This window comes from Patella vulgata, chromosome 3, assembly GCF_932274485.2.
Source record: "Patella vulgata chromosome 3, xgPatVulg1.2, whole genome shotgun sequence".
Lineage (NCBI taxonomy): Eukaryota > Metazoa > Mollusca > Gastropoda > Patellidae > Patella > Patella vulgata.
The window spans coordinates 74,861,813-74,884,686 of NC_065881.2; the positions used below are offsets into that span (position 1 = coordinate 74,861,813).

Below are 22,874 nucleotides of genomic sequence, written 5' to 3' on the forward strand. Positions count from 1 at the left end.
AGTTATATAGGGACATTGGGGGCTGCCTCCGTATTTTCTGGGCAAAAATAATACAACCTCCAAGGAAAATCATCTCGTACGCCTATGATATTATAATGTAACCTTGATGATGCAGATGGCTGGGACATATCATCTTTTGATTTGTTATCAATATGTGTCGCTGTTATATAGGTCATGGTATATTGATTATATTCATCATATTAAATTGTATGAAATGAACATGCCAACAGTTTACTGCAACTTGTGGTTATGTTTAGTTTTGTGTCCGTATATAATAACACAGTATATCTATCCTATAGATGATACACCTGGATTTGGTAGAAGATTTGATGGTGTAGGAGGATTGAGCGCAGGGGGGAGTATGCTTTTATTTTTACCTTCTTGACCATGACCTGGACATGATATTTTTTTATCAACCTTGCATATATTGTGACATCAGTTATTGTTTTATGTAGTTGTCTCCCCTGTCATAGTATCGGAAACAATGAGCTTTTAAACCTCACACTCGCTTGCGTTGGTAGTGCGTAAGCCACAAAAGCGCAATGTTACACCTACGCAATATTTACGGCAGATGACGCCCTCGTAGCGTCACCTGTGCTTCGCCGTAAGTGTTTTTTGGCCGTCAGTTGCCACATACGACACCGATGCAGTAGGCTTACACGTAACGTCTTAGATTACCCCGATCTCAAACATCGCACATTAGGCTAACTGTCGCTTTAATTACTCACTTGTTTTGAAATTTAGAAAAGGGATATAAAAACGTTTCGAATGTAGGCTACTAATTTTTCCCTCATGATTGTCGAATGGGAAAGTCAGGATGGTTGTGAGAGGGGATCAGACCGGTTGGGGAGGAAATCAGGCGGGTTGGGGAGGAGACCAGATGGGTTGTGATGGGTTGTGGGATGAGATCAGGCGGGTTGGTGGATGAGTTCAGGTTGGTTGGTGAATGAGATTAGGCGGGTCCGGGGGGGGGGGTGATTAGGCGGGTTGGTGGATGAGATCAGGCTAGTTGGAGAGGAGACCAGGCGGGTTGTGGGATGAGATCATGGGGGTTGGTGGATGAGATCCGGCTGGTTGTTGGGGGGCGGGGGGAGATCAGGCGGGTTAGTTAATGGGATCAGGCGGGTTGTAGGAGGAGATCAGTCGGGTTGGTGGATGAGATCAGACGGGTTTCTGGATGAGATCAGGCGGGTTGAAGGATGAGACGAGGTTGGTTGGTGGATGAGATCATGTTGGTTGATGGATAGAATCAGACGGGTTGGGGGTGAGATCAGTCGGGTTGGAGAAGGAGATCAGGCGGGTTGGGGAATGAGATCAGATGGATTGGGGGATGAGATCAAGAGGGTTGGAGGATGAGATCAGATGGGTTGGGTATGAGATCAGGCGGGTTGGAGGAGGAGGAGATCAGGCGGGTCGGGGGATGAGATTAGATGGATTGGGGGATAAGATCAATAGGGTTGGAGGATGAGATCAGGCTGGTTGGAGGAGGAGGATATCAAGCAGGTTGTATGAGGAAAACGGGTTGGTCGGGGAGGTTATTTCCACACGGAAAATTCATCTATCGAAATACTAGGGTAGAATTAGGATATGATGATCACCCCTATCCAAATCCCCTGTGGTAGACTCGACCTTCCCAATTAGCCTGATTAATAGACTCTCACATGATCCTACATGATGATTATTCGTTAACATGGATATCTTAACATAAAAGTAATCAAAACCCAGTAATTATATGTACTTTATGTATAGAATCTACTTTTAAACTTGATACTTAAATTTGATTCATGATATTTTAATAAGATTTACAAACTTGATACTTAAATTTGATTCTTGATATTTTAATAAGGCCATTGTCGGATATGTTCGTAGTCCGGACCTTGTGAGCAGAAATCAAGTGGAACTTTTCATAATGATTGTCAGTACGAAGGCATGATAAGTGACATATTCAAGTCAACCTGGGGAAAAGTGATTATTTCTGTATAGAAATGATTTGTAACAGCAAGGAGCCACGCATTCTATCAGCAATACAAGAACTACCGACGGCATAATTGCGACCAGAACTGGACGGTAAAAGTTGCCGGCCTTAACGCGGTATGATCAAGAGAGCATATTGTTTTAAGTATTGTATATACTCTCGGGATAGCACATATTGGCTGCAGTTACAGGGTAGGTCTAAAAAAAGGGTCACCCAGTCTGATTATACACTACTTTTTTAAATGTGAATAATTAAAAAATCAAATTTCAGAAAAATATCACAGAAGCATGAAGCTTTTATTGCATACTAATAGTCTCCTATTTTGTCACTATTTCTGAACACGGTTCAATAATTAATGACACGCTGAATCCATGCACCCCTTCTCAGAATTGTGAACATATTTTAGGCCAACGGTGTATATTATTATAAAACTTTTGTGATCAACCAGCTGTTAAAATATCTGTTACAGGCCTCAACTAAACTATTAGTTAATTATCCACAACAACAGCGAGATGAAATACTCGATTATTTATTCAAAGTAAGTAGTATACTAACCATAATAAATAGAGACTTTCATACTGTATTTGAACAAAACACAATTGTGGGGAAACCCTTTATCTTAAACTGTAGGTCGTCTAAAATGTAAACTGTCAAGTATTGCTGGAAAAATTTAAGATAACTGACCAAATTTACAAACACGAATATATATCTTCAATATATAAATACTGCGTTAGTACCTAGCACCACAAGCCCATCCGTACTACGAATTTCTGGATCATGAACTGCCCCCTACGCACTACTCATTTTGATGGTCTTGTTGATTGACATAAAACTTGTAACGTCATCACAAGTACCTGGCCCACGTCATTTCCACATCTAAAAAGACAGCAGTGTGTTGTCCGTCGACTATGGATAACAGCTCATCTAGACTTAAACTTTGTTCAAAATTAAATCAATCAAACAATTGAAAAGTAGAATTAAATCAATCAAACAATTGAAAAGTAGATTGCTTGTGCTAAGTTGTTTATATTATAACAGATATATGATTCCATGGCCAAATATTTATATATACCCATAGCTATGATACAAAGTCCAATTGGTGTATAAATCGAAGATGAACTATGTAGGTTTACGTGACCACGCGTATTTCTCATATACTCTTGAAAAGTAGGGGATATTGAAATGCAAATATGATCTACGTAAATATACGTATGGACACTTGACATACTTCGAGAGTATGTTCACAGATGAAGAACTTATCGTCCCAACAGAACCACTGAGCTGCATGTGCGACACGCAATATCACCTTACACGTGGGAGGGGTTCATTGTCAAATTTGACATTTCAAGGAAGGATTGATGAAAACTGCCGCTTGCTGGTTTATCCTATCCATGTTTGCTTTCCTATCGGTTCTTGTATAAGATTTAATGTTTAGCGTATCTTTTCTTTAGTGTGTTACGTTTAATGTGATCGGGAGACTTGTTCGTCGACGTCAACGTCAACCGACAACACTGTAAGAATTGGCCGTGGCACTGCAAGGGGAGTGGGTCAGATTGCCCCAAATCGTGATTGCACGGTTGATTAGGAGCATGCCACGACGAACTGCTGAATGTCTGGGGATTGGTGGAGCAATTACTCATTATTAAGACAAAAATCAAAAACGTCCATTTTCACGTTTGCAAGTGAAATGGGGCCGTCAGATAAGCCACCCATATGAACTGTTTATGTTCATGTGTAGGCAATTGGCCTGCTATTAACATACACTGGTTACCTCTAATAAAAACAGCAGTACATTTCCGCAGTTTTGTATTGTTCCTGAATATCACCTACTTTTTTTGAAGAGTATATAAATCACGTTTACGTGAGCACATCTTTTCCCAGACATAATATTTACGTAGATCATATTATTCTGTAATATTGGTAATATGAAAAGTAAAAAGAAATCGGAATGATAATGTTTCAAAATATAGTGCAAACCGTTTTACGATTCCAGTATTCCAGATTAAACCAATTGTTTGATGGATAGCACCTGTTCACGAAAACAGCGCAGATAAGGCCAGTGAATCTGTCTGACAACTAGGATTCTCAAGTATTTATACAGCAATGATATGCATTGATTTATAAAAACTAGATAAGCCTAGTCGAAACGTCGCTCAGTTATGAACTAGAATGGTAGTCCTATGTATTTCCAGTACAATTACTAAATGCCATTAAAACAATTCATGATAAACTTGTGAAATCCTTATAAAAGAGCGAAAAGTCGGAGAGTTTGGAAGAACATCCGAGCGACATTATTCGCCCGTCAAAGCTATATTAACCACATGTTGTCGACGTATTTCAGCCAAATTTTGGAGCCTCTTTGCATATTCTTAAAGTGGAAATTGGCGGCGATGGTCAGAGTACAGGTAAGGATGTGGCTAGTCTTCTTTCAAACATGAGAACGATACAATCGTGTCTCAGCTGTCATGAGCCTCTAGGAACCGAAGGTGGTTCTTGTATTTTACGATAAATTATCCCTAAACTAGATATTATTTCATTCCATGGCTTTTATTATTTTTAAGGGGAAATACTTGAGTTTGATATTGTTTTCTTACAGATGGAACTGAAGCTTCCCACATGCACTATAGCTGGGATCTCAACTTTGAACGAGGTTATGAATGGTGGATGATGAAGGAAGCGAAAAAGGTCAGATCACTTTTTATACGAAACTTTATAAAACAGCAAACCCGAATACAAACGTCAGAAGAACTTAAACTACTCAAATATATATACTGGGTTATGCGAACTTCTGTTGCGGTCAGTGATCATAGAAAGTTATGAAAATGTTATTGAATCGATTGCAAAGGAAACCGTCATAGCATTGCTGAACCCACAGCAGTACCCGAAAGGTCGTGATTTGCAAGTGTGTCTATATAATTAAATTAAAATTGTTTAAAAAAGCAACATACGTACCCATATCAGAAATTGGGTTACGGAAGGTAGAGAGTGGAAGATTTTATTTCTTTGAGAACCCTGTAATGTGAATCGAATTTTGTTTCCAACCCACTTCATATATTCCTTTTTTTTTTCGTTTTTTTTATTTACAGAGAAATCCGGATATTAAATTATTCGGATTGCCTTGGGCTTTTCCAGGGTGGGTTGGTGGAGGAACCCTAAGTCCCTACACATATCCAGAAGTGACCTCAACGTATGTTTGTGAATGGATTCTTGGCGCTGAAAGAATACACAATCTTACGATCGACTATGTTGGGGTATGTATTTCAAAGATTTTCAAACAATTTGGGATTTTGTTTTAAAGACAAAATGTTAGATTTTCGTCTTAAAATACCGTCATCTACACTGATAAATACTGAATCTAGCACCTGAATTAACCGGAAGTTACCTGGTTCTACACAGTATTGGACGAGACAGTTCCTCTAGATTTAATCCTTGTCAATGTTGCAGGGAGGAGGGTCACCTGTACACGTTTGATTGAACGTATAAAAAAAACTTGATAGTTGGAGATGCCCTCTTGTCTGTCTTCCTTAGCCAATTAAAACATCAAAGCCCATTTCATTTCGTAGATCGCTTGAAGAAATTCTTTATGAAACTCTTGTCCTCTTGGTAAAGCTGATTCGAGTCCTAATTTGAACCCGGGGACTTCGTAGGTCAATACTTCTTCCTCTAGGTCATGAAACATTTATTAGATCGCACGAGTAATGGTATCTCGAAAGCATGTGCATACCCTGCCCGTACACGGACCCTTTACGGACTATAGCTAAAACAGCTTGGATCTGGTTTTTAAAAGCAGAATCCAATTCATCATTTATTCTTTTGTTTCAATTTCAGATTTGGAATGAACGGGATTATAATGTTACTTATATTTTGGTAAGTATTTGAAGTATTAACGTCCTAGAAATTCCTTCCATTAATAAATTTGTTATTAGAAACATAGGGATTATGGCAATATGAATTGTTTTCCAGACATTAAGGAAGACATTAGATTCCTATGGGTTACAACATGTAAAAATTGAAGCAGCAGATGGAGGTATAGATAAGATAGCTTACGATGTTCTTACCAATCCAGATCTAGCTCAAGCTGTTTCTATTATTGGGTTCGTATGTACATTGAATCACAGAATTCAATAGCACTTTGTTACTATGCATTTGAATTCCGTTAGGCATATCGTTTAAAATTCCCTGAACATATTGCAAATATTTGACCAATTGAACAAAAATAAACCTATTAAAATGTCTCTCTTTTTCATTGATGCTTTAGACTGCATCACAATGTTACTGGGAACCAACAGAATCCCGAAACCCCTCCCATATACTCGCCTCGTCACAGCTCTTTATAATCCCCAGCGCGTTTCTTGATAAGAAGACCGATAAGGAGAGATATCCTGTCCTGTATTTTCAGATTTCACCAGCCAAGAACTGAGAGTAATATGATGGGTCTTGAAACTGGTAAACCACTATGGGCATCTGAAGACTACAGTCAGCCACCAGATGATTACGGAGGATCGTGTTGGGCTAGGGTAAACTCAATCTCACGAATCCAACCTATCTTTAAATGTCATTTCAGAGCAACACGTCTCAATTCTGAGTTAAAGAATCTTTAAATCAATCAAATCACAGTTTTTTTTTAGATTAACAAAAAATTAAAATGTATTGTTCTTTCCAAATTTTCAGACGATCAATCAAGATTATTCAAATGGATTTATCACTGCGTAAGTGTAACTGATTTTATAGACGGTGTTCTTCATAGAGAATAAACGTACTGTATTATGGTAGCTGCTCTATGTTATGTTTTATTGCTTTATCGTATTTTACCGTATAACGGTATTATGGCAATGGGTCCATGTTATATTTTACTGCTTTACTGTATAGCAGCATTATGGTAGAGGCTCTACGTTATATTATACTGCTTTAACCGTATAAGGATAATGGTTCTATGCTATATTTTACTGATCTACTGTATAACTTATGGTAAAGGGTCTATGTTATATTTTACTGGTTTATCGTATAATAGTATTGACTCTATGTTATATTTCACTTCTTTACCGTGTAAGGATAATGGTTCTATGATATATTTTACTGTTTTACTGTATAGCTATATTCTGGTAGAGGGTCTATGTTATATTTTACTGGTTTACCGTATAAGGGTATAGTCTCTATGTTGTATTCTCTTCTTTACCGTATAAAGGCATTATGGTAATGTTATATTTTATTCCAGTCAGGTAGCATGGTGTATTATAAACAGCATGTATGATGGTTTACCGTTTAATGATAACGGTTTAATGCGGGCAATAGAACCATGGAGTGGATCTTTTTATGTTGCTCCTCCAATCTGGGCTTCAGGTAGGTCACCGCCCTCTAATGGAATAACTACCAGCTTTTCTTATTTATACAGTTTTATTCTTTTATACATGGTATCATGAAATACATGTAGTCGACTTTCGATTTTAATAGAAACCTATTGTACAGAATAGCTGTTTTACAGCCCACACCACACAGTTTACCAAACCAGGATGGATGTATTTAAAGCATGGTTCTGGTGTTGGAAACTTCTCTAGAGGAGGTAGTTATGTAACATTTATGAGCCCAGATCAACAGGATTTTACAGTAGTTATTGAGACTGGGGTAGGTAATAGGGTTATTTTCCTTAACATTCGTTTTATATTTTAATTTGTATAACAATGTTTAAAATCAATTGATTTGTGTTTAAATATATTTCAGACATTTAACCATTCCCATTGTCGCAAAGTTATCGAACCATTTACAGTAGAACCACAAGATGTCATATTACAGCTAAAGGGGACATTAGTGAGTATGATAAATATGTTTCTCTCTTGCAACAGGGAAAGTTCTAATAGAATGTTATTAATTGCTTCACATCGCTGTAGCCCTCAAATTAATCTCGTTAGCTTTAAAACATATCAGGATTTTCATTTGGTTTGAATAATCAACACGGCCTATTTTAGAAAATGATCAATCAACTTTTGACGGAAATCCAGAGAGAGAGAGAAATGGGGTTTAACGTCCACTCGACACAAACTAGGTCATTTCGGGACTAACATATGGTTTTTTAAATTTTATTTCAATAATTCGCTTGCGCGTATGGGTCTTTAGCAGTGGGAGGAAACCGGAGGACCCGAAGAAAACCCACGAGGTTGGACAGGCGACCCTACTCCTTGTCACGTATATCCGGGGATTCGAAACCACGCCAGTCGGCTCAATGACAGACTTTATGATACAGCGCGCGCACGCTAACCATTCAGCCATCCATCTCCCCGACGGAAATCCAGCGTTGCTGCTCAACGTATAGTTTTGATGAAAGACATTTATTTTTCGAATTTGAGACTTAACCCCTCGGAATTGCACATTTAATTTTATTTAAATATTTGAATTCTGCAGGCGAAAGTTGATCAGTTACAAGTGTGGTATACAAAACTAACGTTTGATGGATCCAGTTCAACTATATTCCAACAGAAATCACCATTAAAGGTATTTATTTCAACATTGGATTTTAATTGTCCGAAAGTTAAATATCCTCAACATTCGTACACCTCTATAATGGGTATATATTGCAACCCCTCGTGGATTGGCTATATTGATGTAAGTCAAACCTAATCTGTAAGTTAAATATGATAGAATGTTATTTGTATGTTATATCGACAGGTTACTAATGGTGAAATACGTCTAAGTTTAGATATTGATGAGATCTGGACATTAACGACTATTACTACTGGACAAAAGGGACAACACAATCACCCACCGCCACCAGCACCGTTCCCGTTACCTTATACAGATGACTTCGAAGGTAGAAAGACAGTTTGTCGTAGTTTTGTTAATCTCTTGCATGCATAATGAACACCTCCGCATATATTTGGTGTCGAGCATCCACTGGGGCATACTTTGCGGCATGAAATTATTGCGATTTACCTCGTGTGGAGATTTTGTGTGTGCAAATATCACAATGTAATATCCAATAGTTATCACTTCTCATCTGAGATAATCAGATAGCTAACAAATTGTTGCTGTATTTCTAATTATAGATATGTTGTATAATTTACACGATCGGGTCTTAATACCAAAATAATCTTCAGTTTATTAAAAACGACTTTGCATTAAAGACATAATTTTTAAATTACAGACCAATATCAATCTAAATACTGATTTTTTAGATTCAATCGATTTCAAGAGATGTATATTTTTTTTTCACCTTTGGGGATCTAGGCATTTTGATTTTCATAATGGCGTCCGTGACCAATTGTTTCCGTGAAGCAATCTGAAGCAGAAATTCATATTATTTATGATTACATTTTACAGTATACCCTATTTATTCTGAAGCGTATAATTTGGTTGCTCAAGCTGGTTATTATGAGATTACTGATATTGGAGCTCCACAAAATAAAGTTATCCGCCAGATGTCGCTTGAGATGCCAGTTTTTTGGGGTAAAACAGATAGTCTCGGAGTTACACTGGCTCTGATCGGGAATGCTAACTGGTTGGTATACAAATAATTGTTCCAGTTTGAAACCTCGATTTATATCAAGTTCAGTTCAAAAGATTTTGGTGTAGTTTGCAGCCACTAGCCTGTATCAGTTGACTTTGGTGGATATCATTAATTCAATATTCAATACCTTTAAGTACTATTATTGATATTAGTTTATATAAAACAAGCGGTTGCCATGCAAGAGATGAATAGGAAACAAGCTCAAAAAGAGATTCTCCTACAATAAGGGTCCATAATCAATTAAGGAACACCTAGATCTTGTGACCTCTAGGCGGCCCACAAGCTGAGGGTTATTTATTAAATTGAATATTTGTCTTTTTTCTATTCTGTGAAGGACTGATATAAATATATCTGTTGAGGCACGTCCAGCTCCAGTAAATGGAACTAATGGTGTTTTCGTTGCCTGTAGATTATACAATGTGGGTTTACGAAACAGCATAAATGCTGGATTATACTTCTTCATTTTCCCAGCAAATAAAACATTTGTAGTTTCTAGCGATGTCAGTAAGTATTGACTTTAAAAATGTATATGACAGAATTGCACTCGTATGCTTGATAATAAATATAGATAGCTCAGCTATAGAGTGTTTATTTGTACTAATCAATACTATTCAGGGCACCACATGCTTCGTAACATAAGGGGGAGGGAGGCCGAATGGTTAGCGCATGGGTAGTGTATCATAAGTTCTGGCATTAAGTCAACTAGCGTGGTTTCGATTTCCCGGTTGTACGTGGCAAGGACTAGGGTCGCCCGTCCAACCACGTGGGTTTTCTCCGGATCCTCCGGTTTCCTCCCACTGCTAATTACCCCCTACGCGCAAGTGAATTATTGAAATAAAACTGAACCATATGTGTTAGTCCCAAAATGACCTAGTTTGTTTTGAGTGGAACCTTATTTCCCGAAGCTGTCAACGATTTCTGGTGTCCTAATTCTGGTCTCTATTAACCCCAAATACAAATTTTGAAATAGCATCGCTGGATAGCTTGTAATGTATTTTTGTATATTTCAGTCAGAAAACACGTAATCTTACGCGGCCACCATGCTGGAATAACGAATGAATGGAATCAACTCTCACTATCAGTAAAGGTAGATTCATCATATTTGTAGAATGATGCCATGTGATCCTAATGATCAAAAATTGACCCCGTCCAAAGTGAAGTGTTAAACATAGATTAAAGATTCTGAATTCCTTTTGAATCTTGTTTCTACCACATTGCACAGTTTTACATCCTTGATTGGTCGAAGCGACAAAATAGTCTTGTGCTTGGTGTGGCAATGGTTTAATTATGAGATTTTAGTCAAAATCAACTGTTTCACTCAGCTGTCAGCAAAGTATTAGTATATATTATATTTACAGGGAAGTGAAGCTGTAGGAAGTATTAACAGTGTACAGGTCTTCAACACAAAAATATCAGGCGGTACAGTTCAAGGTTTTGTCGGATTTGGAACAACTTCTTATAAACTGGCGGATTTTGACAATTTAAATATAAGTAGACCGTAAAATAATCAAATGTCAATTTATGATTCAATCAGTTATACCCCCGTCAGACCGGGGTGGCGTCTTGCTTGTGCTGCTACGGCGATGGAAATTGGTTTTAGAGCGCGTCAAGATCGTCAAAAGCGTGGTAGAAATGCCAGCTATCGTGATGTGGTCTCCATGGTCGCCAATGATCGCCGAGTCACGGTTCTGCGATCTGAACTAGAAAGCTATGAGAATGCGACTTTTTTCAAGTTTGTAATTTTTTGGGACATTTTCTCGTGTTCTGTTCACGTTTGCCGGCGACCTTGTGCATTTTCTGGTCAGTGCAGTAAGGACGCCACCCCGGTCTGATGGGGGCATTATAATTATACTTTATGAATATGATTTATTCAATGTTATCAAAAATTGATAAATTGATGATATGAAAAATAGATTTATTTTATGTTTCACAATCGATTTTAAACAAGTTATCAGTTGTAATATCTATATCTATTTACAAATAATGTTTATAACATCGGTCTGAAAGCAGATCCCTGTACGATCCCAACGTATTTGTTGCGCGTACTTTTTATGAATGTAACAGCTCTTTGCAGGTGACTCCAACAGATGTAACTGGCATAATTTAAGAAAAATTCTTTTATCCAAACAAAATAATAAACATAGTGGTTTGAAATCTACAACTGTGAGTCTGTTTTTTTATGGTTATGTATGGGAAGAACTATAAAAATAGCCGAATTTCGGTTTGAAACAAAACAAACAACTATACACTTTTCCCCTGTCAGCCCCACGGTAGTTGTCTCGGCCATGAAAACCCTGCATCTTATACCTACCAACGACGGCATCTGAATCCATTACAAAGACGCCAATGCCATAACGCTCGGACCATCTCAATCCTTGGTATTTATCCATGGATTATGATTCCACAGACCCCTTAAAGCCGGGTTCACACTTCCATGTGCTGATGAACTTAGATGATACACACTCAGAGACCCTAAGCGTTTAACAGATTTTGTTGCCTGCATAATATATGCAATTCAAAACAGAAATAATAATAAAGCATAAACATCGAGACTAAAATCGATGAGAATAATAATGTTACTGTTTAGACCAAAATAGACGGAATCTAGTTTGAATCTAGATTTTTAACGTTTTGTCCTCGGTGATAGCTGATCTATTAAGTTGCCTTTCTTCCTCCATTTTTCGTGTTTGACATAATAGTAGGCCGTAGTGCCGGTGCTGCTGCCCTGACAAAATTACCCTCATGGCATAATGTATGCCCGTCTTCATTATTCCAGTAGGTTATTATAGCCCATTTCATTTAATTTCATTTCGTATTCGACAAATATCGCAAATATTTTGTACTTGACTACCTATTTTATTTAGATCAAACAATTGATGCACCCACTGAACGGATTACTGTATGATACAGTCTTTTATCGCTATATTCATCGCTATCATTCAAATAACCTACATATTTTCTTTTATCCCTATCAATATCAAGGTCATTTTGTCAGTATTTATTAACCAAGTTTGTTGCAGAAAAGTAAAACTTGAAACCCTTTTTAATTTCATAGGTCATATTGATTATATGACAGATAATGAACTTAATTTATATAGAATGTATAAATTAACAGTTTACTATAGCTTGTGGTTATGTTTAGTTTTATGTCCGTATGTAATAACACAGTATATCTATCCTATAGATGAAACACCTGGATTTGGTAGAAGATTTGATGGTCTTGGGGCATTGAGTGGAGGGGGAGTATGTTTCTATTTTACCTTCTTGACCATGCACAATATCATAGCATATAACAGTTACCTCTTTTGCCATGGCATCAGTAATACTGAGTGGTTACGAATAAACTGATTTCAGCTGACTATTGGATGTCACTTCAGTTGTCACTAACTATGAATGCAAAATCCACCATCTAGTCTTATTTTGATCTTCATGACCACTACCTGGGTTAAACGTTGATAGTTGTGTTTGTGTCATATATATAATATACTCTCACTTAATATCCGACAACACTGACTTTATAAACGTTGTGAATTGTTGTGGATCGTCTGAAACCATCTAAGCAAATTTAAAATAAATAGGCGGCCATGGACAATTACAATGATATATATCATCTGCATGCATTATTGACAATAGTCTATCGAATCACAACTTTGTCAGAGTAATAATAGGCCATATTCATTTTTATGACTTTAAACTTTTAAATTCCAAGTACTTTTTGAGTGTTATTAAACTTTGATAGAGCTATGCTTATTAATAGTAAGCAATTGTTGCCGATGTTAGATTAATATCCAAAATATCATAGGAAGCGATGAATTAAAAAGGAAATGAATTTAAGATTATCAGGGTCTCAATTAAGGAAATAGGAACCGAGTATTGACAAGTATCTGGCACCATTACCAAGGGGATAAACAAACTGAACATTCCGATTCTAATTAATCGTTATATTTTATTTACAGGCAACAAGTAAACTATTAGTTAACTATCCGAAACAACAGCGAGATGAAATACTTGACTATTTATTCAAGGTTAGTAGTATACTAACCATAATAAATAGAGACTTTCAGACTGTATTTGAACAAAACACAATTTTGGGAAACCCTTGTGTTAAACTGAAAATGCCGTTATTATAGCATGTGGAGCATAACATTTTTGTGTGTTTTTGATCACACTTGCTGTCCACTGTTATTCCCGCATGATTTCGCGGCATTCCAGGTATTCAATATCACCCTAACAACTGACCGATGTATGATTTTTTCTAGCCAAATTTTGGAGCTTCCTTACATATTCTTAAAGTGGAAATAGGCGGCGACGGACAGGGCACAGGTAAGATAATGGTACTCTTTCCCCCACCCCTTGGATCCGATCGCCGGTTGCGTTATCGTCTTTAGTGGAAAGTTTATGTATCAGTGGAATCAACTGTTGCTGGCCGGGTTCAGCTGTTTATGACCGCAACTTGACGAAACTCGGTGGAATTTTAGATGTAGTCAAACTGGTTTTGTTTTTTGTTTAGTATCATCAACTAAAGGTTACTCCCGGTCCGACATTTTACATTGTTTGGGGGAAGGGGGGCGGGGTGATGAACGAATGGTTAGCGCGTGGGCGCTGTATCATAAGGTCTGTCGTTGAGTCAACTGGGGGGGTTTCGATTCCCCAGTTTTACCGGACAAGGAGTAGGGTCGCCTGTCCAACCTCGTGGGTTTTCTCCGGGCCCTCCGGTTTCCCACCACTGCTAAAGGTGGTTTCGAATCCCCGGTTGTACGTGGCAAGGAGTAGGGTCGCCTGTCCAGCCTCGTGGGTTTTCTCCAGGTCCTCCGGTTTCCTCCCACTGTTAAAGACCTCTACGCGCAAGCGAATTATGTAAATAAAATTAAACCATATGTTAGTCCCGAAATGACCTAGTTTGTGTCGAGTGGACGTTAAACCCCATTTCTCTCTCTCTCTCCACTGCTAAAGACCCCTACGCGCAAGCGAATTATTGGATTAAAATTGAACCATATGTTAGTCGCGAAATGACCTAGCTTTCTCTCTCTCTCTGTTTGGTTGTAGATGGAACGGAGGCTTCTCACATGCACTATAGCTGGGATCTGAACTTTGCACGAGGTTATGAATGGTGGATGATGTTAGAAGCAAAAAAGGTTAAATCAACTTTTCAATATTTACAAAAAAACATCTTTTGGCTTTTACACAATATTCCAAAAATACCTATACCTAAAAATAACTCCTAATTCTTTGAGAAAAACTCCTAAACAATTCAAAAGTAAAAGAAAGGGCTAGCAGCAATTATGCTTATATAAAATGATTATTTCCTAAAAAATAAATCGTGAAGGTTATTCTTTGTTTTCAGAGAAATCCAGATATAAAATTATTCGGGTTGCCCTGGGCTTTTCCAGGATGGGTCGGAGGAGGAACATTAAGTCCCTACACCTACCCAGAAGTAACAGCAACTTATGTGTGTAAATGGATTGTTGGCGCTAAACAACTTTACAATCTTACCATAGAATATGTCGGGGTTTGTATTGTTTTTAAAGGGGAATTAAGCTCTAGCTTGCACTATCGATATTTAATTTCAAGATCTTTTTATTAATCGGATTAGTATTATTTCTTGTTCTGGCCGTTTATGTCCATCTTGAACTTTATTCCTCTGCACCTGTATTCGTTTCTGCTATCTTTTGTCCTCTTGAATACTTTCATTTACATATTAAATAGATGTATTATTTGATATCTTTTGGTGAATTAAACTAGCTTATCATGTGTAGAAACACATAGAATCATTTATCGTATAGCCCCAGACTATATGATAACATTTATAAAAATAAACGGCCCCTTTTATTTCGATTGCCCACATGTTTCCAAATTGTATCAGTGTGTGGATGATTATGTCGATAATCTTGGCATAGTGGGGGTTTGCCTTTGTGGGGTCATGTTACTAACTACACTAGATCTGCATTCTCTATATTATTAATTCAACTCCTACCATTTTCAAATGGTTAAACATCGAGTTCCAACTTTTAATGAAGGCGATAAGACGATTGATTTTTATTTTGGAGTTTGATTTTCATATTAAAACTTACATGTGTAAAGGTACACAATGTTAATTGTTAGAATTGACAGTAGATATGACAGTCAACTGAATATGTTCAATTGTTTTTTTTTTGTAGATTTGGAATGAAAGAGACTATAATAAAACATATATTTTGGTAAGCAAAAATAAAAAAAACCCCAATAAGTTAACAGAATATGTAACACGTCCAATATTAATATAGCCTCTGATATGTGTATATCGGTAATGTCTAGTTCAATTGAATTAAAGGTCGAGTGTTTAATATAATTTGTTGTTTCAGACATTAAGGCAGACCTTGGATTCCCATGGGTTACAACATGTAGAGATAGTGGCAGCAGATGAGTCAGTTGATGATTTACGGATAGATCATGACATCCTCACAAACCCAGACCTAGCTCATGCTGTGTCAATTATTGGGTTAGTTACACCTATTGTTGTATAATTTCCTTCTGATGTGTTTTCGATATTTTAATATTAACATCTAAATTATGCCGAGTATGGTGTAATCCAAAATGTAGAAAAGTTTATTTTTTGTCAAGATTTAGGACAGCATAATCCCCTGGCCTCTTAATTCCAACTGGGTGGAATTTATTTTCTTTACCACTTTAGGGTTAGCTTGAAATCGGTCACCGATTCTACTGATACATAATCCCAATCAGGGTTTCTCAAGGACATACAATTGCAACATCGCATTTGAGAATATCTGTTAGTAATGACTGGAAGGAACTTTATACTTTTGGACTTGAAACCGACCTTTGTTTACAGTATATAATTTCGATTTGAAGAAAGTATACTATGGTAATACTGTACAGATATTCGTTGAAGATCTGTTGTCTCACCTTCTAGAACTCATGGTACAAGAACTCACACAGATATGCTAGAAATGGAAACTGGAAAACCCCTGTGGTCATCCGAATACTTCAGTCAACACCCAGATAATTATGGAGGGTCGTGTTGGGCAAGGGTAAATACCATTTTATTCAAAGTTACGGAAACTTTAACATAAATTGTAGTGTAACTTAACTCCAATATTTAAATAAATATCTTAATCGATGATTTAAAATATTTATGTCTCTTTAAATCTTCAGACAATCAACCAAGATTACACAAACGGATTTATCACTGCGTAAGTATTTAAATAGTTATGTTCACGAACAGTTGGGGATCACGTGGCTAAGTGGGTAAGACGCTGGCTCGCTAGCCTGGAGCTCGGGTGTTCGATCCCTGCATTTTCCGAGAAAGTTCATCCAGATTTTCCGGCGTGGTTCCCCTTGTCAGTGATGCAGGACGGAGGGCCTGACAAGGACAGCTGTCTAGTCCTTCGGATGAGACGAAAAACCGAGGTCCCGTGTATACATTGGAATGCACGTAAAAGATCCCTTGACAGTTGGAATTCGATATAAGAGTAGGCGATAGTGCCGCTGCCCGGGGAAAATTTCCCTCATAGCACACTGTATGGCGTATGCCCGTCTTCATTAGCCCAGTATAGGAGCAGAACAGTAGAACGTTAAACCCCATTTCATTTCCTTTCATTTCACGAACAGTTCATTAGTTTAGATGGTGGTTTAATTTCTAGCTATGCCATTAATTTTAAATGTTTAATTTCTAATATCTAGATACTTGTCCATAGTCCAAACCTTGAAAACAACGAAAGGGATCTTTGGATAGCCGTGGACTCGCCCATTGTCACTTTCATCATGATAATCTCAGCTATATAAATCGTGTTGATGGGATCTCTGATTGAAAAGAAAAACTTCGTGTATGTTCACCGATCATTCCTCTATACATTCCGTTACAAACCCTACAAGGGAGTGTAAGCTAGAGGTTTTTTCTGTTAAGATTTTGAACTGGACAACCGCCCAGGCTGATTCAAGTCCACTTCAAGTAATAAGTCAGTGGTATTAGATGTTTATGAAGTAGCCATATCCCAACGCACGGCAATAAACACCACTAGTAGCGAAATGAAATTATGAACCATTTAGACACCGAGGCTACTGGCCAAACGGTAACCTTCTTTAACTTACACCGTATATCATGTATTATTCCAGTCAGATAGCATGGTGTGTTATAAACAGTATGTATGATGGTTTACCGTATAATGATAGGGGTTTAATGCGAGCTGTTGAACCATGGAGTGGATTTTATTATGTTGGTCCCCCTATATGGACTTCAGGTAGGTCATATCCTCAGCTTGCACAGAATGACCAATGTTGCAGAACCGTTGAGTTTAAAAGAATGGTAGACACTGGCATTATTAAGTAGTTGTTAAGGTGCAGATGCTATTTATTTGCACAAGTACATTGCTTGTAGTTACTTGTTCACACAATGTCCACTTCAGTTGGTTCAATGAAACATCGTTTGCAGACACACGCCAAAATCCTGAGATGAAGACTTTTTTGTAGGACTGTGCTCATCTTCTACAGTTTCGTAAATGTTCTCGGCATTGCAATCGATGTAGAAATACACCACCCCCACCCAAGTTGAAGACTTTCCTAGAGAATCATTTGCTATAACCATTGCCCCTTCTCTGTATATTTATTTTCTGGGTCATGGAATCTATGAACTATGGTCTTACAGATTCTCACCGTTCCCCGAATTTAGCAGCATTAGATTATTTAATAGGTCAGTGAGCAGCCTCGAAGCCCAGACTTTACGGAACACCTTCCTATGACGATATTTGTTTAACATTGAGACATAGCACATTGAGGCAGCTATTAAAATTCTCTCATCTTTACAGAAATAAAAACACACATTGCACACCATTCATCTACCAGCTTGTTCCCTTACGGGTTCAGTGATGGTTTACTTTAGTTGACCAAAAAGGTATCCCTTTCAAATATACTTAATCTATTTTCGATTTGCATAAACATTATAACCACTATTTTAGCTCACACTACGCAGTTTACCAAACCAGGATGGCTGTATCTTAAGCATGGTTCTGGTGTGGGAAACTTCTCTAGAGGCGGTAGTTATGTTACTCTTATGAGTCCAGATCAAAACGATTTTACGATAGTTATTGAGACTGGGGTATGTTATCTATACTAATAATTGTGACCGTCGTTTAAATTGTGTCTGTTTGTCTCTTTAGAGCTGGCGGCTACACGAGGGTTGTCCCGAGGTTGAAATTTAGTGTTATGGGTAGGGAGTAAAATAAGCTAGGTGGCGTTGGCCTACCGCTTCCGGTTTCGGAGTTACGGGCACAACCCGCTAGTTATAAATATTTGTACTAAAATACAGTACCATCGATCCTAAAATGGGATCAAATTTAAATTCAATAAATACAAAATAACGATCATTGTAATTGTATGGGGTCCTTGCAGCTGGAGTAAGTCAATTCCTCCGATGTTCCAAAAACGAGGTACATGTATTCAACAATCACATTGTAGTTGTAGATAGAAGAACCAAGAGTTTCTGCTGCACGGGGTGGCCCCCATGTGTCTGCCGCCCTTCACCCTGTAAGAAAAATAATGCAACACAATACCCATCAAATATATAAAAACAACCCCCTTTTCGGCTAAGTAGAAAAGGTGCCAGCCATACATGGTTTTTGAATGAAATCAGTAGTTTCAGTCATATAATCACCCCCATTAGATAGTACCAATTGCCGTAGAACCACACGATTTAATATTACAATTATCAGGGTACATCGATGAGTACATCAATAAGATCCGTTTGAGATGTTTTTATTTATTTTCAGACGTATAACCATTCTTACTGTGGTCAACCCATAGTACCATTTACAGTAGAACCTCAAGATGTTATCTTACAGTTGAGTGGTACATTGGTGAGTACAAAGGGGATGCCTCGTGGCACAAGTCCGTAGCTTTCTCCACTACACAATTTTGTTCTTTTTCTGGTCGCTATACTTCTAAAATCCAGAAACGTATATCTTTTTAGTAAATGGTATAATGTTTCTTTGTAGACTTATAATTCCACGAAACATATCCTGTTAGTAAATGGTCTAAGTTTTCTTTGTAGACTTACAATTCCACAAAACGATTTAATCATACCAGAAATGGGCCTGTTTTGGATTGCTGAGATAGATTTCTATCCGGAGTGCAATTTTCAATCCTTGGATTTTAGTACTCCGCGTATTGAATTTGGATTTGTTATATTTGTGTTCAGCAGGCGAAAGTTGATCAGTTACAAGTATGGTACACAAAACTAGCGTTTGATGGATCCAGTTCAACAATATTTCAAAAGAAATCACCATTAAATGTATGTTGTTATATACGTATATATGGGTCTAAAGTACGTTTTCTACGTAGTATCGGTTTTTAAATTACATGTTTAGCCACATACATAGAGCCACCCTTGGTTATTCCCGCGTATACAACTATATTATTTTCATTGATCGTGAGTTGCTTTAATATAGATTGCTTTGATATAGATATCAAACTTTCAATTTTACCTGTATACATAGCTGCTTTCGAAGATGTGACCCTGACTATGGTGCAATATAAGTTGGCTGGACAGTTAATATAAATACATTCTAACTTCAGAACAACGCCACAAATAATCATGCGACGGGGTCATTTATTTTACCATTAAATCGACAGGTTATGGATGGTGTGATTCGTCTAAGTTTAGATATTGATGAGGTCTGGACATTAACGACTATTACTACTGGACAAAAGGGGCAACACAACCCTCCACCGCCATCAGCACCGTTCCCGTTACCTTATGCAGATGACTTCGAAGGTGAGAAGACACATTTTGGTACCTTCATAAATCTCATGAACTGCGTATGTATATCATGTATGTTGTGTTGTTATAATTAAGATTTTATGTATCGCATCACAGATTACGCCGAGAAAAGATCAGGGGGAATGTTCCAATTAATCGATAGACAACATCTTCACAAAGAACTGGTTTCATTTTACAATAGATATTATTACTCTTTGCAGTATACCCTATTTATTCTGAATTATTACTCTTTGCAGTATACAACATTTATTCTGAAGCGTATAATTTGGTTGCCCAAGCTGGTTATTATGAGATTACTGATGTGGGATCTCCCCATAATAAAGTTATCCGCCAGATGTCGCTTGAGATGCCAGTTGCATGGGGTAAAACAGATTTACTGGGAGTTACACTTGCTTTGATAGGGAATACGAACTGGTATGTATACAGGAGATTATATGTTCAATATTACCTCGACTTTCTTATTACAAAACATTATGCATATTTTATATACAGCACATTAGCGTCTATAATCAGTATTTACTATTGACATGCTTATTCTTTCTAGATCACATATAGTACAACACCTCTTTTGTTCTACATTCCAAATAGCTAACAATCTTCGAACATTCTTTTGCTTTCAACCTTCTGGTTTAGCTATAGATAAATGCGGATGCTAGTACGAAGGGCATGTTCACTCATTTTAGAAGATATAAGAAAACCCGCAGTGTAAAGAAAGTCAGCAATTTCCTTTGAGGAATCAATAAAGCTAGAAATATATAATTCTGCTCTTCCGTCAATGGTCCTTACGATGTGTTATAATTATTGTTTGGTGTGTCTTTACTTTGTCATATTCCTTAGGACTAAGGCATACACCGTTCATCTGATATTGGTGACAGTTTATATTATAAATCGAATGTTTTTTACAATTATTTTTTGTGAAAGGACTGATATAAATATATCTGTTGACGCACGTCCAGCTCCAGTAAATGGAACTCATGGTGTTTTTGTTGCCTGTAGATTGTACAATCTGGGTTTACGAGATGGCATCAATGCTGGATTATACTTCTTCATTTTCCCAGCAAATAAAACATTTGTAGTTTCTGGCGATGTCGGTAAGTTATACTACCCCAGTAAATAAAACGATCTTTAATTATGCAGCCCAAGTGACTTCTTATTATGATTTCACATTCACTATTTAAATCTGTGATTGATTAATGTCATGAGCGTTTGTATAGATTGCTATGCTATTTAGAAGCAGTGCCCCGTTAATACTGACAAATATATGGGAGCGCTACAATTTATTCATACCCTATCAGACATGACACAACATTGTGACAGCAATCATTATGCATTCTCGTATAAATACTTTTCGACTCCAAAATGAAAATGTTTAGCAGTATTATTTTGATCAGTAATGTATTTTGCTATTTTCAGTTAGAAAACACTTGGTTTTAAGCGGCCAGCATGCTGGAATAACAGCTGAATGGAACCAACTTTCACTATCAGTAAAGGTAGCTATGTCTGTAACAGCGTTGTATATTCAGGATATTTAAATTTCAGAAGAAAAAGACATTCTTGAGAGATTGATGGAAATTTTCAGAGTTTCTAGTTAAAAAAAACAACAACACAAAAATTAAAAATGCAACAACTGTACATGCTAGTAAGTGTTTTATACTTTATGTTTTTAGGGAAGTGAAGCTGTAGGAAGTATTAATAGTGTACAGGTCTTCAAGACTACAATACCAGATGGTACAGTTCAAGGATTTGCTGGATTGGGAACAACTTCTTATAAACTGGCTGATTTTGATAATTTGAATATTAGCAGACCTTAAAGTTTTGATGTAACTGATAAAATATTGATCTTAATTGCAGCAGAGTACGTCATATAACTGATATATTTGATGATAAATTATATATTGATCAACTCAGAATAACTGATATCTCTGATGATTATTTATATATTTATTCACTGATGTACCTACCGATAATTGATATATTAATAAACTTTGATATAACTCATATCTGATGCTATATATAAATAAATATTTATAACTAATAGCTGGTCATCCAAATTGATTTATACCCGCACGCGACCACCAAAGAGAACAAATATCAAAATGTTCCCCCCCCCTCGGTCCACCTTATTATATTATGTCACACTTTATATTTGATGATTCACATCCCCTTCTTTTAAATAGAACAATATTTTAAATACTGTTTGTAGGTGATGTAAATACACCTGATCTAAAAGCAGAACCTTGCAGGAGCCTGAACCTATAGATTGGGAGCCTTATATGCCAGATCTGTCAAATATAATACCACACTATCTATATACGTCCACAAGGACACTAAACAATTTATTGTTGGAAGGTCATTCATACTTTAGTGATAACATTAATGTGGCAGTTCAAACGACAACTCCCAGTTTCTTATAAAATCTTTTTGTCAATCATTTTCTCCTTTGATAAAATTATTATCTTTACACATGATTTATAAATGATCCAGCCCTTTAAAATTGAGAAATCTTTCTTAGCCCCATATCCGTATCTCTCTATATATAGCCCACCCACTTAAATTATGAATGATTATCTTGAACCCATTGATTTATAGACCCTACAATTCAATTGGCCAATCAAACGCATGCATATATCATG

At 37.0% G+C, this 22,874-nt stretch overlaps 2 protein-coding genes and 2 long non-coding RNA genes across 4 annotated transcripts; all 4 read left to right on the forward strand.

The window, feature by feature from the left end:
• The first annotated feature begins 220 nt into the window (after window positions 1-220).
• Window positions 221-8,322, forward strand: LOC130012121 (galactocerebrosidase-like). The gene is made up of 13 exons (XM_056099323.1): window positions 221-362; window positions 2,449-2,513; window positions 4,317-4,380; window positions 4,572-4,660; window positions 5,062-5,226; window positions 5,804-5,842; window positions 5,939-6,069; window positions 6,375-6,492; window positions 6,647-6,684; window positions 7,191-7,315; window positions 7,458-7,597; window positions 7,694-7,780; window positions 8,317-8,322. Exons 1-13 carry the CDS (start codon window positions 221-223, stop codon window positions 8,320-8,322), a joined length of 1,209 nt encoding a protein of 402 aa, XP_055955298.1.
• A 49-nt stretch (window positions 8,323-8,371) lies between these two features.
• Window positions 8,372-9,950, forward strand: LOC126816072 (uncharacterized). Its single transcript, XR_007678225.2, has 4 exons — window positions 8,372-8,461; window positions 8,636-8,777; window positions 9,287-9,464; window positions 9,808-9,950. It is a non-coding gene; the product is annotated as an uncharacterized LOC126816072 (long non-coding RNA).
• A 2,622-nt stretch (window positions 9,951-12,572) lies between these two features.
• On the forward strand, window positions 12,573-15,976 carry LOC126815110 (galactocerebrosidase-like). The gene is made up of 7 exons (XM_050540648.1): window positions 12,573-12,716; window positions 13,430-13,498; window positions 13,733-13,796; window positions 14,520-14,608; window positions 14,818-14,982; window positions 15,632-15,670; window positions 15,815-15,976. The coding sequence occupies exons 1-7, from the start codon at window positions 12,573-12,575 to the stop codon at window positions 15,974-15,976; spliced, it is 732 nt and encodes a 243-aa protein (XP_050396605.1).
• A 3,987-nt stretch (window positions 15,977-19,963) lies between these two features.
• LOC126816073 (uncharacterized) lies at window positions 19,964-22,095 on the forward strand. The gene is made up of 5 exons (XR_007678226.2): window positions 19,964-20,235; window positions 20,478-20,655; window positions 21,163-21,332; window positions 21,655-21,731; window positions 21,909-22,095. It is a non-coding gene; the product is annotated as an uncharacterized LOC126816073 (long non-coding RNA).
• The last annotated feature ends 779 nt before the right edge of the window (window positions 22,096-22,874 follow it).

What these genes read in the sequence shown, in the direction of transcription:
- LOC126815110 (XM_050540648.1), top strand. Translation starts at nt 12,573, where the DNA reads ATGTATAAATTAACAGTTTACTATAGCTTGTGGTTATGTTTAGTTTTA. An exon ending in TACTTGACTATTTATTCAAG is followed by an intron (nt 13,499 to 13,732) that starts GTTAGTAGTATA and finishes GATTTTTTCTAG; the next exon opens with CCAAATTTTGGAGCTTCCTT. An exon ending in TGATGTTAGAAGCAAAAAAG is followed by an intron (nt 14,609 to 14,817) that starts GTTAAATCAACT and finishes CTTTGTTTTCAG; the next exon opens with AGAAATCCAGATATAAAATT.
- LOC130012121 (XM_056099323.1), top strand. Translation starts at nt 221, where the DNA reads ATGCCAACAGTTTACTGCAACTTGTGGTTATGTTTAGTTTTGTGTCCG. An exon ending in ATTGAGCGCAGGGGGGAGTA is followed by an intron (nt 363 to 2,448) that starts TGCTTTTATTTT and finishes TGTTACAGGCCT; the next exon opens with CAACTAAACTATTAGTTAAT. An exon ending in TCCTCCAATCTGGGCTTCAG is followed by an intron (nt 7,316 to 7,457) that starts GTAGGTCACCGC and finishes GCTGTTTTACAG; the next exon opens with CCCACACCACACAGTTTACC.